Raw genomic sequence first — 13610 nt, 5'->3', positions numbered from 1 at the left:
GAGTATTAAGTATTGATTGAGCAGAGAAATGAGACGTGCAGCAGCTTTGCTTTTGGTAGAGTATAAGAAACCGAACGAAATTAAAAAAAAAATTAATAAAGCTATTAAAGGGGGATGGAAGAAGAAGGCAGATAATAAAGGGTTTTCCAATAAGAGGTGTTATTCCCGTAAAAGATCAATGGTTTCGTTGCTTGTGTGGCACGTAGCGCCGTCCTGTTGAAAATAAACGTTGTCCAGATCAATACCAACCAATTCCGGCCATAAAAAAAATCGTTAATTATCTCTCGATAGCGCAACCACTCACCAATAACACCTGTTATTGGAAAACCCTTTATATTTCATAAAGACTCTTGTTTCAGTTATGAAGGGCGCGTTTGTTTGAAAAAAGTGTTACGCGATCTGCTTGAAGGTATGGTGGCTTGCTAAGCTCCAGAAAGCGGCAGCCTTCGGATCAAAATCAGACATATTTTTACTCCTAGGTGGTCGAGGAAATTACTTGCCCAAACTCTACGTTCTGTCTTGCAGCCGTCATTGAAAAAGTAGTGATTCTCAAATTCCCTATCTCAGTATGACTCCAATGGTTCTGTCGAATTATGGTTTAGACTCTTATGAACAGTGGCCCTATCTGCGCAAATATCTTATCATGTCCATTCATCCTCTTTTCATCCAGTTTTCAAAGTCTCCCAAAAGATATTCATGCTCTGCATAACATGAAGATACAACACTGAGTGGCTCTGTAGTTGCAATTTTGCGTCATTTTCTGAATATTTCATGCCTATTTAAAGACTTATTGCTTCGGATCACACTAAACGGCGATTTGAAGACGACAATCTGTACTACAAGTGTCTTTTTGACAGTGTCGTGATCGTACACGTCAAAGATAGAGTCCACCAAGCAAGAAATTCGTCATATTTTACGTTTTTACTACCTTAGAAGTAAAAATGCAACGAAGGTGGCGGCAAAAATGTGTGAAGTTTATGGGCCTGATACTGTAACGATTCGCACAGCACAGCGTTGGTTTGATCGATTTCGTTCCGGTGTAGTAGATGTCGAAGATGCACCCCGTACTGTTAGGCCAATCGTCGTAGAGACTGATAAAATCGTTGAAATCATCCAAACAGACCGGGATGTGAGCATTCGCTCGATTAGTCAGGAACTAGGTGTAGACCACAAAACCCTTTGGAGCCATTTGCAGAAGATTGGATTCCAAAAAAAGCTGGGTGTTTGGGTGCCACACGTGTTGAAGCAAAAAAATCTCTTGGACCGAATCAACGCTTGCGACTCTCTGCTAAAACGGAACGAACTTGACCTATTTTTGAAGCGGATGGTGACTTGCGATGAAAAGTGGATCACGTACGACAACGCCAAGCGAAAAAGCGGCGAGCCGGCCCAAACCATCGCCAATTGGAAGGGAATTATCCACTATGAGCTGCTCAGCTATGGCCAGACCCTTAATTCGGTCCTCTACTGTGAGCAACTTGACCGTTTGAAGCAGGCGATTGCCCAGAAGCGGCCATAATTAGTCAATAGGAATGGTGTCGTGTTTCACCAGGACAACGCTCGACCTCACACATCTTTGATGACCCGCCATGTCCTATCTTCTTCTTCTTAATTGGCGCGATAACCGCTTACGCGATTTTGGCCGAGCTTAACAAAGCGCGCCAGTCGTTTCTTTCTCGTGCTAACCGGCGCCAGTTGGACACACCAAGTGAAGCCAAGTCCTTCTCCACTTGATCTTTCCAACGCAGAGGAGGCCTTCCTCTTCCTTTGCTACCACCAGCTGGTACCGCATCGAATACTTTCAAAGCCGGAGCGTTTGTATCCATTCGGACGACATGACCCAGCCAACGAAGCCGCTGGATCTTTATTCGCTGCGCTATGTCTATGTCGCCGTAAAGCTCATACAGCTCATCGTTCCATCGCCTGCGATATTCGCCGTTGCCAACGTGCAAAGGTCCAAAAATCTTACGCAGAATCTTTCTCTCGAACACTCCAAGCGTCGCTTCATCGGATGTTGTCATCGTCCACGCTTCTGCGCCATACGTTAGGACGGGCATGATGAGAGTCTTGTAGAGTGTTAGTTTTGTTCGTCGAGAGAGGACTTTACTACTCAATTGCCTACTTAGTCCAAAGTAGCACTTGTTGGCAAGAGAGATTCTACGTTGGATTTCAAGGCTGACATTGTTATCGGTGTTAATGCTGGTTCCTAAATAGACGAAGTCTTTTACAACCTCAAAATTATAACTGTCAACAGTGACGTGGGTGCCGATACGCGAGTGCGCCGACTGTTTGTTTGAAGACAGGAGGTACTTCGTTTTGTCCTCGTTCACCACCAGACCCATTCGCTTTGACTCTTTATCCAGTTTGGAGAAGGCAGAACTAACAGCGCGGTTGTTAAGGCCGATGATATCAATATCATCGGCATACGCCAACAATTGTACGCTCTTATAAAATATTGTGCCTGAGCGATTAAGTTCTGCGGCTCGTACGATGCTCTCCAACATCAGGTTAAAGAAGTCACACGACAGCGAGTCACCCTGTCTGAAACCTCGTTTGGTATCAAACGGCTCGGAGAGGTCCTTCCCAATTCTGACGGCGCTGCTGGTGTTGAGCAACGTCATCTTACATAGCCGTATTAGTTTTGCGGGGATACCAAATTCAGACATAGCGGCATACTGGTAACTCCTTTCCGTACTGTCGAATGCAGCTTTGAAGTCGACGAAAAGATGGTGTGTGTCGATTCTCCTTTCATGGGTCTTTTCCAAGATTTGGCGTATTGTGCATATTTGGTCGATGGTAGACTTTCCAGGTCTGAAGCCACACTGATAAGGTCCAATCAGTTGGTTGACGGTGGGCTTCAGCCTTTCACACAATACGCTCGCTAGAACCTTATAGGCGATATTTAGAAGACTAATCCCGCGGTAATTGGCACAAATTGCAGGATCGCCCTTCTTATGGATTGGGCAGAGCACACTTAAATTCCAATCGGCAGGCATGCTTTCATCCGACCATATTTTGCATAGGAGCTGATGCATGCACCTTACCAGCTCCTCGCCGCCATGTTTGAATAGCTCAGCCGGCAGTCCGTCGGCGCTCGCGGCTTTGTTGTTCTTTAGCCGTGATATTGCTATTCTCACCTCGTCATGGTCGGGTAACGGAACGATAATCCCGTCGTCAACGATTGGGGTATCGGGATCTTCACTTTCTCTATGACATGCACAGCTGTCACTGTTTAACAGGTTCGAGAAGTGTTCCCTCCATAATTTAAGATTGCTCTGTACGTCAGTCACCAGATCACCGTCTTTGTTCTTACAGTAAAACGCCCCGGGCTTAAAACCTTCTGTAAGCCGCCGAACTTTCTGGTAGAATTTTCGGGCGTTGTTCCTATTGGCCAGCATCTCAAGCTCCTCGCACTCACGTATTTCGGCCTCACGTTTCTTCTGTCGGATAATACGTCTCTCTTCCTTTTTCAGCTCTCTGTAGCGATCCCACATGGCTCGCGTTGCGCCCGATCGCAGCGTGGCTCTATAGGCGGCATCTTTTCTTTCTGCGGCAGCATGACATTCCTCGTCGTACCAATTGTTTTTTCGGGCTTGCCGGAATCCGATTTCTTCTTCGGCGGCGGGACGTAGGGAACGAGAAATGTTGCTCCATTGCTCGCGCATGCCGGTGTGTTGGGCAGTGCTCTCCGAGAGCAGGAGTGAGAGTCGAGTGGCGAACATTCTGGCTGTCTGTTGTGATTGCAGCTTTTCGATGTCGAACATTCTTTGCGTAGGTACATGTACGTTTTTTGCTGCACAGAGGCGTGTGCGTAGTTTGGCTGCAACAAGGTAATGATTCGAGTCGATATTGGGTCCTCGGATCGTACGTACATCTAATACACTAGAAGCGTGTCTTCCATCTATCACAACATGATCGATCTGGTTTCTCGCTTTTCGATCAGGGGACAGCCAGGTAGCTTGGTGTATCTTTTTATGCTGGAATCTGGTGCTGCAGACTACCATGTTTCGGGCCCCGGCGAAGTCGATCAGCCTCTGTCCGTTGCCGGTTGTTTCGTTGTGCAGGCTGAATTTTCCGACTGTGGGACCAAAAATTCCCTCCTTGCCCACCCTGGCGTTGAAGTCGCCAGTCACGATTTTTATGTCGTGGCGGGGGCAGCGCTCATAGGAACGTTCCAAGCGCTCATAGAAAGAATCCTTGGTCGCATCGTCCTTCTCTTCCGTCGGGGCGTGGGCGCAAATTAGCGAGATGTTAAAAAATCGCGCTTTGATGCGGATTATTGCGAGACGCTCGTCCACCGGAGTGAACGACAGTACTTGGCGACGAAGTCTCTCTCCCACAACAAATCCGACACCGAATTTGCGCTCCTTTACATGGCAGCTGTAGTAGACGTCGCAAGGTCCTAGGTTTTTCTTACCTTGCCCCGTCCATCGCATCTCTTGGATGGCAGTGATGTCAGCCTTTACTCTCACGAGGACATCAACCAGCCGGGCAGAGGCACCTTCCCCATTAAGGGACCGGACATTCCAGGTGCATGCCCTCAAATCGTATTCCTTATTTCGTTTGCAGGGGTCGTCATCAGTGTTGGAAGTTCTCATCCGAGGCTTTGTTGCTGTTTTCATTGGGGGGGCTTTTTAAGTGGCGGGTCCCAAACCCAGCGCACAACCAGCTATGCTGGGATGCTTCGCCTTCTCACGTTAGCTCACTCCCGAACGGGTGTTCGGAAGCTAACCAGAGGATACGTGGGCTAATCCCGGACGTTGTGAGCTGCTGTAGAAGAATCGTCCTGGCCACTCCCAAGTGAATGGCGATCAGTAACTTTCCCCACTTGCGTGGACTTCTACACATGGAACCATCCTCCAACCATGTCCTACCACACCTACCATTTAGTCCGGACCTGGCACCAAGTGACTATCATCACTTCCGGTCCATGCAAAACGCCCTTGGCGATACCAAGTTGGCCTCAAAAGAGACTTGCGAAAACTGGTTGCCTGAGTTTTTTGCAAATAAGGAGGTGGGGCTGGGGGGGTTTTATAAAGGGGATATAATGAAGTTGCTTTCTAAATGGCAACAAGTTTGCGAACAAAACGGGGCATATTTGACTTGAATCGGATAATTCTAAGTACGTTAAATAAAGCGTCAAATTTCGATTACATATACGACATTTCTTTTTCCCCAACCCAATATGTTTTCTACTTAAAAAATATCAAATGATTTGAATTACTGCTTCGCTTGGGAAGCCATAGAAACAATATAAAACGGCATACGCTGCACCCACTGTACGACATAGAGTTATTTCGCTGCTCATTTTAGTATTTGCATATGAACTTGAATAAATAAATTTACACTTGAATTTCGATAATAACTATGTACTAGTATGTACATATATATATATATGCATGTTTGCCCGTACGTCCATACCTATATTCAACTAACACTGCAACAGCCGATTCTCAAGTTCAAAATAAATATGCGTAATTGAGATGCCGGCGAGGAAAAATAAAAAAATGTTTGGCTTGAATTACGTGCTTTTTTGAAAGTCCACAGAGTGCTCGGATAGTAATTATTATAATTTTTGCACACGAGTACTTGTACTGAATTTTGATATAAATTCTATGTTATTTTATTTGTATGGATTACGGAATGCAAATCACGTCTGGAGAATAATATTTATTTATTTTGTTTATGTTAGTCATTTTGGAGCAATATTTTCTTTTTCTTCTATTTGAATTTTGTTATGGCGATAATGTATGTCGGTAATGAAGCGCCTAAGTAGGGGTGTGAGTCATTCTACAAGTGAGTATAAGCAAAATGAAATTTTACACAATAGCGGCGGCGGATCTGCTACATAATATGAACATCTGTAATTGGACATAGATATCGCATGTTAAAATTGCTCTATGTTAAGCTTACATTGCATTGCTTGTACATTTCTGCTTGCTTTCGGTTTTGCGCGGCATCGGTCTCTCAAATTCTGTAAATGTGTAACTGCACACATTTGTATTAGTCCATAATGATTGAATATAACATTAGCAGCAGATCGCAGAACAAATTTGTGTAAACAGTGAGGGGAATTGCCAGAATATTCGATTTTTGTAAACAAAAAGGAAAATTTGGGTTAATTTAATGAAAAGATTAACTCATTAATCGAGTTAAATAGGGAATAAAAATTAATTTAAAAGCGAAAATTTGCCTAATATTTTATATGTTAATTAACAACAAAAACAATAAATTTAAATGAATGCAATCTATTTGCTTACTGTAAGGTTACACAATTAGACGTGCATAATTTGTTTTACCTGCACTAATTTAATCGATTAAATTTGAAAAACTTTAAATTTTTTCTAAAAATGTTACGCGAACAATACAATGACAGAGCAAAAGAAAAAAATCTCAATGCTTAAAAACAGGAACAAAAAATGGGCGAAATCTTCGCTGCTTCTCACGCAAATCGGACAATAGATCTTGCGAAGAACAATTTCTCTAGAAAGCTCCTTATAACCGCCCATCAGTGTTTGTCAATGTCCAGGACCCAGCGCCATACAGTAAAACCGGGAAGATGAGTGATTGAGAGAGCTTTTTTTCGTGCATCAAATGCGGCCTCTGCTTTTCAAGCCCAACGCCACCCCAAACTAGCACCAGTTGGCAAAAGTTATTCTTCGCTGGATCTCTTAGCTGACATTGTTGTTGGTGTTAACGCTGGATTCTAGACAAACAAAGTTCTTGACTACGCCGAGCTCTTAGTTGCCAATCACAACCTGTTGACTAATACGCATAGACTTTTTGGTTGTTGACTCAAGGTACTTTGTCTTGCCCTCCTCGTTTACCGCAAGATCCACTGTAAGCGCCATAAATAAAGTTTGGCTTGAAAAAAACCAAATTATTTCTATTATGCTCATGGTTGAGTGAAGAGAAAAAAATTCTTAATGCTGAGTTTTCTTCAATTCCTGAATCAATTTAACCTTTGAAGGCAAGTAATTTGGGATCTCGATATAAAATCTCATGAGGCTAATATGTAAAATGTACGGCTAAGATCGATGGGATCTCAAAGTTCTGAACTTAAATCAAGTTAATTAGTTAGAAGAAAATAATATTTTTCGAAGAGAGTTTGAGTTTGAAAGCTTTAAAATATAAAAAATTGACGCGTTCACTTCTGTTAGGTGTTTGGCTCTTCCTTCTATTGGTGACGTGCGTTCACGAATGGGGGAACCTACAGTTTTAAGCCGACTCCGAACGGCAAATGATTTTTATGAGGAGATTTTTCATGGCAGAAATACACTTGGAGGTTTGCCATTGCCTGTCGAGGAGCGACCGCTATTAGAAAAATGTTTTTCTTAATTTGGTGTTTCACCGAGATTCAAACCTACGTTCTCTCTATGATTCCGAATGGTAGTCACGCACCAACCCATTTGGCTACGACGGCCGCATCACTCCCGATACAAACAAAAAATATGTACTGTGTTCCCATGGAAATTATAAAATTTATTATATTTTAAGACTTCCGTGAAAATATTTCGGAAAAATCTTAAGATTTACGTGAGCTGCAGCAATTTACAAGTAGGTATCTGCGAAAATCTTGTTCTTTTGATGCTGTTGATAAAAATAGGAAAATATTGAGAAAGTCTGTTTAAGAGTTTTTCACTTAACTCTCATTGCTCCCTAACTCTCATTGCTCTCATTTTCAGCTAATGGAATATTGTGAACGAATCCAGCTATGATTTTGTTTATGTTTGGCAATTCTGCATGCTTTCGGATGGACTATGGCACTCTTTCAGCAAACGAACGATATGATATTTTTCTTCTCCCTCATTTTTCACATCCCCGTTTCTCACACAGTGCATATTTGTTTTGCTTACAATCACACCTTTCGCCTTCCTACCTCCTCCTACATCCTCTCCTCTTGGATTGTCTACTCGGCGCGTTAACCGATAAGCTTGTCGACCTTATTTTATTCATAGTCTCTGATTTCATTGTTATTGATCATTGGAGCAGTTAGTGTTCGCACCGCCGAAAAGATGGCGATGCCGTAAAGGTTGCTGGCGCATTAATGATGATGAATGTTTTTATATTCGTATTCCTGACTCAGTAGTATTTATACGCAGATAAAGTGGTGCCATATACATACATATATACGTAGGTATGTGTGTGTGTATGTAATTTAAAAATGCATTAATTAATGCGTGTAACTCTTGCTTGCATTCATGTGGACTATAAGTAAGCGAGGAAAATGTGCCACAGTTATGATAAGGGCTTATAAAGTATGATTGTATTTGTTATTTATATTTAAAAATATACACTCATCTCATTCACGCTTTACATAATAAGAAATTAAATATTAATAAAATTTTGTTTATCGCTTTGTGTTTTTAGGGCATCTCGATCGCCTGCATTGTGCTTTGGCAGACCTCTACGGCAATCTCATCCCAACCGCTGATTGTTTGCGGTACGCTGGGAGGTTTTACTATCATTTGCGGTATCCTGTTGATTGGTGAGTAAATTTACTATGTATTTTTTGTTTTTTGTTTCATAGTTTCATAACAACAAAACACCCTAACTTTTTTGTGTGAAATTAGTTTTTATTGATTTCAAAGACAAAATTGTTCAAAAATGAATACAATTTTAACACACATATATTCATTTTAGCTCGATGTGACCACCTTTTGTCTTGACTATAGCCTTCAAACGGTCAAAAATGAGTTCCAAGCTGCACGAATGTGATTTTGAGGTATTTTGGCCCATTCTCGAATACTCGCTTTTTTCAGCGCATCCATACTGGTATATTTTTTAGTCCTCACCTTGCTCTCCAAAATTGACCTGATGGAATAGTCCATCGGATTTGCGTCTGGCGAATTCGAAAACCATTGTGTGGACGAAATGAAGTGTGGAACAAGATTTTTTAACCATTCTTGGTTCACACGAGCTTTATGAGACGGTGCCGAGTCCTGTTGGAACGTCCATGGCATACGACCGAAATGTTTGCGTGTTCACAGCTCTAAAGCAGCTTCTAAAACATTTTCCCGATAATAGGTCGCATGACTTTACTTTGACACCAGGCTCGATAAAAACAATTGGAGAGCGTCCATCAGCGCTCACTGCGGCCCAAACCATTACTTGCGATGGGAAATTGCTTCGAGTGGCCATACGTAGGCTCAAATTCTCGTATGAGCGTTCGGTCAAGTAAACACGATCGTTTCGAGTGTTTACGAACTGCTCAATTGGGAAATTTTTTTCATCAGAAAACACAATGCTAGGAAATTCGCCACGTTCGTGCAAGCGCATCAACTCCTTTGCTCTTTCGCACCGAACTTTTTTTTTGCTGGGGTGAAAGATCGTGTGCTTTTTGGAACTTGTAAGCCTTGCCCATGAGCTCATTTTTCAATATGCGTCGAATGCTGTCTTGCGATATTTTCAGTTCTTTGGCCATTTTTCTTACACTTAGACGTGGATTTCGTTCAAGTCGAGCCGTCTCTTTCCGAACCATTTCTGGCGTTGTTGCGTTTTTTTTTGGTCCACCTCCACAGCGTTTTGCAATCCTACCAGTATCATTGGACCGTTTTATAGTGCGATACACAAACCTTTTATTCACTTCGAGGTGACTGAGCTCACGAAAATGGCTGGTTGTAATTTTCCAGCCAAATATAACGCAATCACACTATTACGTTTGAATTCCATCACAGAAAATTCAACAAAACTGAGACGCAAATGCTTTTGATGGCTTATAAACAAACAATATATTGAACTGTCATTAAAACAATTTTGACGTTGATGTCATGAGCTGTTTTAGTTGGTAACACTTCATATCGTTCAGCCTGTATTTTACTCCTTACATGGGGTGTTTGGGGTGTTCGCGCTTTAGAGCCTTCACGTTATCTAGCGTGCGCTGTTTATTTTTTATTGTTTTTTGGTTAATATTGTATTTATCCCCTACAAATAATAATAATAATACACATTTTATTTTGAAGCCACATCTGGGCCCGTCTTTTGAAAGACCCTTTATTAAATTATATTCAACTTCGTCTTTGAATAAATAAGTTAAACTGCATTTATGTTAAGCAAAATGAGACACATATTTTTCTGTAAAATTTTATTTCTAACTACCAACTTCATTTCTCATTTTAATTGTTTGCAGGCCACATTCTCAACTCGATTGTGGAGAAGCGTCTGAACGCGCTCATCTCGATTATTGGGTGCATTCTCTTCGTCATCTCTGGTGCCTTAATCATCGACGAGTGGCATGATAGATCCGATTTCCTGTTCAAGGACAGCAAACGTAATGCACTCGCTACGGGCTCGCTGATGATCATCAATGGCGCCGTCTTCCTGCTGGACACACTCTCCATATGCAGAACGTAAATTTGACACTAAAAATAAATACAAAAAAAAACAACAAATACCACATATGCTTTTAACTAGTTGTTGCCTTTTTGTATATGTACATAAATGCATACATATGTACTCGTATATGTAATGAAGAGAAGCACACTTACATTGTTAGATTACATAAAAATGCATAAATTCTTATAAACACACACACACACCCATTTATACACTCAAATATTAAAATATATGTAGTTATTTTTAAAAAGTTGTATTTTGCGAGAATTCTCAATGTAACAGATATTGTATTTGTTGTAGTCGTACCGCTTTTGTGCTTGTCTCTTGTTAGAATTAAAAGTTTTCATATGCATAAATACACAGAAACACACATTTGGACTTTACATAAATGCATAGGTATACACCGTTATACGTTACACGTGAGAGGAATAGAAACGAGGTAGTTTATTGAGAAAAACAGCAAGAAGTGAGCTAACAAACTACAAAAGTGATGATGAGAGAGATCTTAATGTTAGTGAGTAGCAATTTTGACTAGCCACCGAAACTTTTAAAGCCAGAAAAAAGAAAACCTTTTTAAACAACTGCAAAAAAGGGCATGAGAAATATTTCGCATAAAAAACTACTTGCTAACCGAAACAAGAAAAATGAGGAACACGAAATTTTGAAAGAGTGGAAGAGTAAATTCTCTTTTTGTAAAAGCAAAAATCATGAATAAATAAATATTTAATCTCGAATTTGAAAATTTTGACTTTTCATAAAAAACTCTCGCACAAAGCACATATTTTATGTAATATTGATATTTTTTACGAAATATACTCAAGCAGTAGAGAATTTATATATTTTTATTTTTACTTACAAGCTTTCGAAAAAGTAATCAAAAGATTTCTGCTATTATTACAGTTAGCCCTTAAGCTCACTATAAAGTGTAATAATCCAGTATACCTACAAATAAATAAAATTAAATCAGTTATCGAATAAATAAAGCAACGCTGTTGTTGTGTTTTATTCCTCATCTATGCATAGAATATATGAATTTATGGTTCAGGGACTACACACATACATACATACTCGTATATCTACTTTCATTAGCCAGTAGTAATTATTTCATATTATTCGCATGTTTGTGAAGTCGTGTTAAACAATTTAGTCAAGAAAAAACTGAAGGCTGCGTTCTCTAAAGGGTCAACAAGTACTTCAACTTCACAAGATATGTTTGCCTTGAATTCTATTGTGCACGAAGCCGATAGAGGGCTCAATATGATTCATATAAAGGGTAGTTAAGTTGCAAGGGCCCGTGTTGATTTTGAATAAAATACAATTTTTTTAAGAAATTATTATCATTTCTCTTTATTATGATAATACTGGTATAGCTGAATTACGTATGGAACAAAATATCGGCCAAATGGCCGCCGCGGCCTCGGCGGCACATCTCCATCCGATGGTCCAAATTTTCGATGACGCTGAGGCATAATTGAGGTTCTATGCCGTAAATGTGCCGAATTATCTCATCCTTTAGCTCTCGAATTGTTGCTGGCTCATCGACGTACACCTTTTCTTGCAAATAACCGCAACGAAAGAAGTCTAACGGTGTCGTTGACGTGTAGGTGTGGTTCACATTCAACATCGGCCCTTGAAATTTAACCACCGTTAACAATAAATATAAAAATATATGCAATGTAATGTTTACAGAAAATAGAGGCAATTTTGTATAGAGAGTGAACCTTTTAGACGTGGGTTGAGGTTTGTTGAAGCCTCTTATTCAAATACGAATTCGATTCATATTCAAAATTTGTATTAGGTGAATATTTCGACTAGAAATTAAAGAAGGCAAACCATTAAAATAAATTTCACTCACACATTTTGACGAAAAAAATAAAAACACCGTAATTGATTTAAAAGAAGAAAAGATTTTTCCGATAGATTTTCCACGCCATCCAATGGAAATCCTCTAAGAAAAAAAATTCTAATAGAGATCGCCGTACACCAGACAATGGCAACCCACTTAGTGCATTTGTGTTATAAAGATAGTTATAATACAAACCAAAAAGTTTAAAACTGTAAGCTACCCCATTCGTCGGACAAAATAAGGACGCGCGCCTCAATTTAGAGGAGGACCTCTACTAATCGATACTCTGGGAAACGATACCAAAGTAAGAAATATTTATAACAGCCTTGGCATAAAAAAAAGTAGTTTGTGTACAAAAATATTTTTGAATAAGGTGGCAACTCTAAAAATTAAATATCTATTGGAGCTATCTAAATCAGAAATATTAAAATGCGTTCTACATATATTACAGGTTATTAAAAGAATATAAATATTAAACGGAGTGTGTGTAATAGGCCGGGTCGATTTGTGGGAGGCAAAAAAATCGCCCATTGCTCTGTGAAAATCATATTCTAGGGATCGAAATAAGAAACTTTGCCGAAGGAACCATACCTCTAAAACGAATTCTGATGTCCCCAAATTTAAAAATTTAAACGCGTCAAAAAATAAAGGTTATTAATATATCAACAATATTACAGGAAGTGTGTGTAAACAGTCTTGCCATCTGTTTTAATTAAAATTAAATTAATAAAATTAAAATTAATGAAATGCCGTTTTTAAATACATACTATATTAAAATATTTCTATCGAAAAAAGGACATATACAGTTATTATTTTGAACAAGGTGGCAACTCTAAAAATTAAATCTATATTGGAGTTAACTAAATTTGAAAAATTACATTGCATTAGATATTAAAGGTTATTAAAATAATATAAATATGAACGAAGTGTGTGTAAACAGTCTTGCCACATATTTATAAAATTGAAATTAATGAAATACCGTAGCATATAATATTCATATTAAAGCATTGCTAAAGAGAAAAGTTTGTAGAAGCTTCAATACAAATAGTATTTTAAATTAGGTGGCAACTCCAAAAAAATTAATTTTTATTCAAGCTATCTAAATTTAAAAATTAAAATGCGTCAAAAAATAAAGGCTATTAAAATATTACAAATATCACACGGTGTGTGTAAACAGTCTCGCCACCTATTTACAAAATTAAAATTTATGAAATACCGTATTTCAATAGTATATTAAAACATTGCTATCGAAAAAGCAGTTTGTAGAAGCTTTAATTCAAATACTATTTTAAATAAGGTGACAACTATAAAAAAAATAATCTGCATTGGAACTAACTAAATTTAAAAAATTAAAATACATTAAGTATTAAAGGTAGTTTTTGGCATAACGAAAGCTGCTCGGAAAAGCTTTAATTTAGCGATATTTTTG

At 39.3% G+C, this 13610-nt stretch overlaps 1 protein-coding gene across 1 annotated transcript in view; it reads left to right on the top strand.

The window, feature by feature from the left end:
- LOC128857411 (protein snakeskin) overlaps positions 1–11342 on the top strand; it is a 43146-nt gene extending 31804 nt beyond the window's left edge. Inside the window, exons 2-3 of the mRNA XM_054093167.1 lie at positions 8371–8488; positions 10130–11342. Of these exons, the coding sequence (XP_053949142.1) occupies positions 8371–8488; positions 10130–10353 (342 nt within the window). The 3' untranslated portion in view covers positions 10354–11342. The remainder of the gene's footprint in view (positions 1–8370; positions 8489–10129) is intronic.
- The last annotated feature ends 2268 nt before the right edge of the window (positions 11343–13610 follow it).

The sequence above is a fragment of the Anastrepha ludens genome, chromosome 3 (genome assembly GCF_028408465.1).
Source record: "Anastrepha ludens isolate Willacy chromosome 3, idAnaLude1.1, whole genome shotgun sequence".
NCBI classification, from domain to species: Eukaryota; Metazoa; Arthropoda; class Insecta; order Diptera; family Tephritidae; genus Anastrepha; species Anastrepha ludens.
This window is presented reverse-complemented; position numbering and strand designations above follow the sequence as displayed.